Source organism: Pinus tabuliformis, chromosome 9 (genome assembly GCF_031772625.1).
Source record: "Pinus tabuliformis cultivar Carrire ecotype Pingquan chromosome 9, CPIR1, whole genome shotgun sequence".
Classification (NCBI taxonomy): domain Eukaryota; kingdom Viridiplantae; phylum Streptophyta; class Pinopsida; order Pinales; family Pinaceae; genus Pinus; species Pinus tabuliformis.
The window spans coordinates 215,606,325-215,609,406 of NC_142307.1; the positions used below are offsets into that span (position 1 = coordinate 215,606,325).

General features: G+C 38.4%; 1 protein-coding gene across 1 annotated transcript; it reads left to right on the forward strand.

Annotated features, from left to right (window-relative positions):
* The first annotated feature begins 421 nt into the window (after positions 1 to 421).
* On the forward strand, positions 422 to 1,521 carry LOC149147922 (strigolactone esterase D14-like). The gene is made up of 2 exons (XM_089441448.1): positions 422 to 807; positions 991 to 1,521. Exons 1-2 carry the CDS (start codon positions 422 to 424, stop codon positions 1,469 to 1,471), a joined length of 867 nt encoding a protein of 288 aa, XP_089297574.1. The 3' UTR covers positions 1,472 to 1,521.
* Positions 1,522 to 3,082: the final 1,561 nt, after the last annotated feature.

Sequence of the window (3,082 nt, forward strand, 5' to 3'; positions counted from 1 at the left end):
TTCTCGCCTTATAAAACAGTGAAGATGAAAAGTATACTTTCCTGAGAAGCAAGACGTGTTAAAAATTTCCTGCTCTTATGGCCCATACATTTCTGTCGTAAACTCTGCCATCTTTACGCTGGTCGGTTATCCATGTGAAGCCTTTTTAATCAGATAAAGCTGGTGCCAAGTATGGATGGTACCTGCTGACATTTATATTCCTATCAACTCCAGCGAACTTTCTCATATAAATTACTCCAACAAACTTCTTGACAGTTGGCAATAGATACAGAAGTTTCGGGACTCTTGTGCTGTTACTATAAAATGCCTCCCGTGTGATCTTATTCCTTCGTATCCTTGGAGATGACATGTTTTGCGTGCCTGTGCTTGTTGTATAGCAGTGCATCTAACGGAGTTGGCGTTCATTCCATAGCCCATAAGAATGGAATATTCTGTAAAGGGTTCTGAACTAATGAAGGTCTTGAACGTAAAAGTGATTGGAACGGGAGAACGTACTCTGGTTCTATCCCATGGATTTGGAACCGATCAGTCAGTATGGCAAAGAATTTTCCCATTCTTCTTAAATGATTTCAAGGTTGTGCTATATGACCTGATGTGCTCTGGAAGTGTAAATCCAGATTACTTTGATATGAGGAAATACAGTAATTTTGATGCCTATGTGGACGACCTCTTTGATATTCTGGACGAGCTTAAAGTTGAAGAGTGCGTTTACGTGGGTCATTCCATGTCTGCCATGATCGGGTGCATTGCTTCTGTCAGACGACCTGCTTTGTTTCAAAAGTTGGTGCTATTGGGAGCTTCTCCAAGGTTGAATTAATATCAAGATTTGATGTTTTTCGTTTATCTTTTTCCATTCTTTTTTCTCTCCTTTTGTATTGGTCTATGGTATCCATGTATGTTAATCAAAACATCTTGATCTTAATAAGGATGCCTGCTTTTATGGCTGTAATTTTCATGTATTGACATATAGACAGATTACTCAATCTGCAGGTACTTGAATGATGTTGGTTATGAAGGAGGATTCAGACAAGAAGATATAAAGCAAATGCTCTCTGCCATGGAATCGAATTTCACAGTTTGGGTTTCCAGCTTCGCTCCCCTGGCTGTAGGTGTAGATGCTCCCGCTGCAATTAATGAATTCAGTCGGACATTGCTCAATATGAAGCCAGAAATCGCTGTGTTTGTGGGTAGAACAGTGTTTGAGAGTGATTGGAGGGCAATTCTGGGTCATGTCCAGGCACCGTGCTATATCATTCAAAGCAAGGAGGATATAGTTGTTCCCCTTGCCGTTGCAGAATATCTGAGAACACATCTCGGGGGAGAGACTTGGGTTGAAATAATACCCACAAAAGGCCACCTCCCGCAGCTAAGTATTCCTGCACTGGTTATTCAGGCCCTCAAGCGGTCCATTTTCAGTTCGGAGAAGCAAGCTAATTGCAGCGCTAATACTTCCGAAGTGATTACCGTTTAATCAATCAAGCGACTATAGCCGTCATATAAGACGTAAATGGACGATACAGAACCGAGCCAATATAGGGTACCGGCAGTTCTTTTAGTTTTCGCTCTAAGTTTTTACTTTTAGTAGAAAGTTCACAGCATGTTCTGATAATCTAAATCAGAACATGCCGGTACCCTATACTGGCTCTGTTCCATCTTTATAGTTGTAAGTGATAGGCTTCTTTGTTGCCATAATTTTTCTTTCTATTTTTCTTTCCAACTTGAATGCCTTCCACAATGAATCAGGTTCCCAAAGGCGAACGTCATGTTGGATATTATCCTTTAAAGTCCCTATGAACACATCAATCCTATGCTCCTCTAGAATATCTTTTACCCTTATATTCAATTTTTGGAAGTCTTCACTGTGCTCCATCATTTAACCCTCTTGTTTGAGATTTATCAATTAGCTAAAACAGGTGTTAAATTTTTATCCTCATAACGTGCTATCATTTCTTCTGTAAAAATTGCCCAAGTGAAAAATTGTTTACGAGAGCAAAGCCATCATACCATAAAAAATGATTTGGTTCCAAATATAAAGTTTCAATGCGTAACTTTGTGTGTTTTGCACATTATGGAGATTGAAATATTTCTCCATTTGTAGTATCCATGTTACAGGATCCTTATCAAACTTCCTCGTATCGATCTTTGGAACATGGTGGGTCTTCAATCTGACGTTAGAGTCTATGAAATCATGATTAAAATTTCTTTTGTTCTCATCATGAGTTTCCTTTACTACCCTTTCACCATTAGTAAGCATTTCTTGTAGCATTTGTCAAATTTGTCTTCAAATCTTCCATGTTGCCTTTAATTTTTTCTTCTATACCATCCACATTAGCTTCCAAACCCTTTGAATTCCTTCAAACTAATTTTTTAACCAAACTTATGGAAAACTTAAAAAAACTACACACCTTTTTTCACTTTGTAGGAGCTCAATATTGAATATGTTGTATCTCTGTTATTACGGATCTCCAAGGTCTGAAATTACGTCCTGTGGTAGCCCTTTGAGTCATCTTCCCAGCCCTGCAAGTTTGATCAAGATTGGATTCTCCAAGGAAGAGTCATGCTAAATCTCCCACGATGACTTGATTATAGGCTGGTTCAGTAAAGAGAACATGTATGAAGTTCCATTTCTCACTCTTTCGACCTTACGACCTGAAACTGATACACAAAAAACTACAGGTCGTCCTCTTTCTACAGCTTTTTACAAAATTTCAATTTGATGGTCAAAGAGAAAGTTATGATGATTTTCCCTAGATGGCATGTTTGGGATGTAATTCGGGGGCCTGCAAAAACCCTAAATGTCTTGGACCATATCTCCAATAATATAGTGAAACAAGATCTGAAATTTATACCCGAGCTTCATCAAGATTTTGGCTCAGATAAGTTTTAATTTCAGAGTCTGAACCTTCGTAGAAAGAAAATTATATCAAAAATTCCATGATGACCTGTTTGTGATGGAAATTTGGAGCTTGCGAAAACCCTAACTTCCTCAAATCATATCTCCGAAAATATAGAAAGACAAGATCGGAAATTTGGACCTGAGGTTCAACATGATTTCGGAACAAATGAGGTTTTTTTAGCTTCT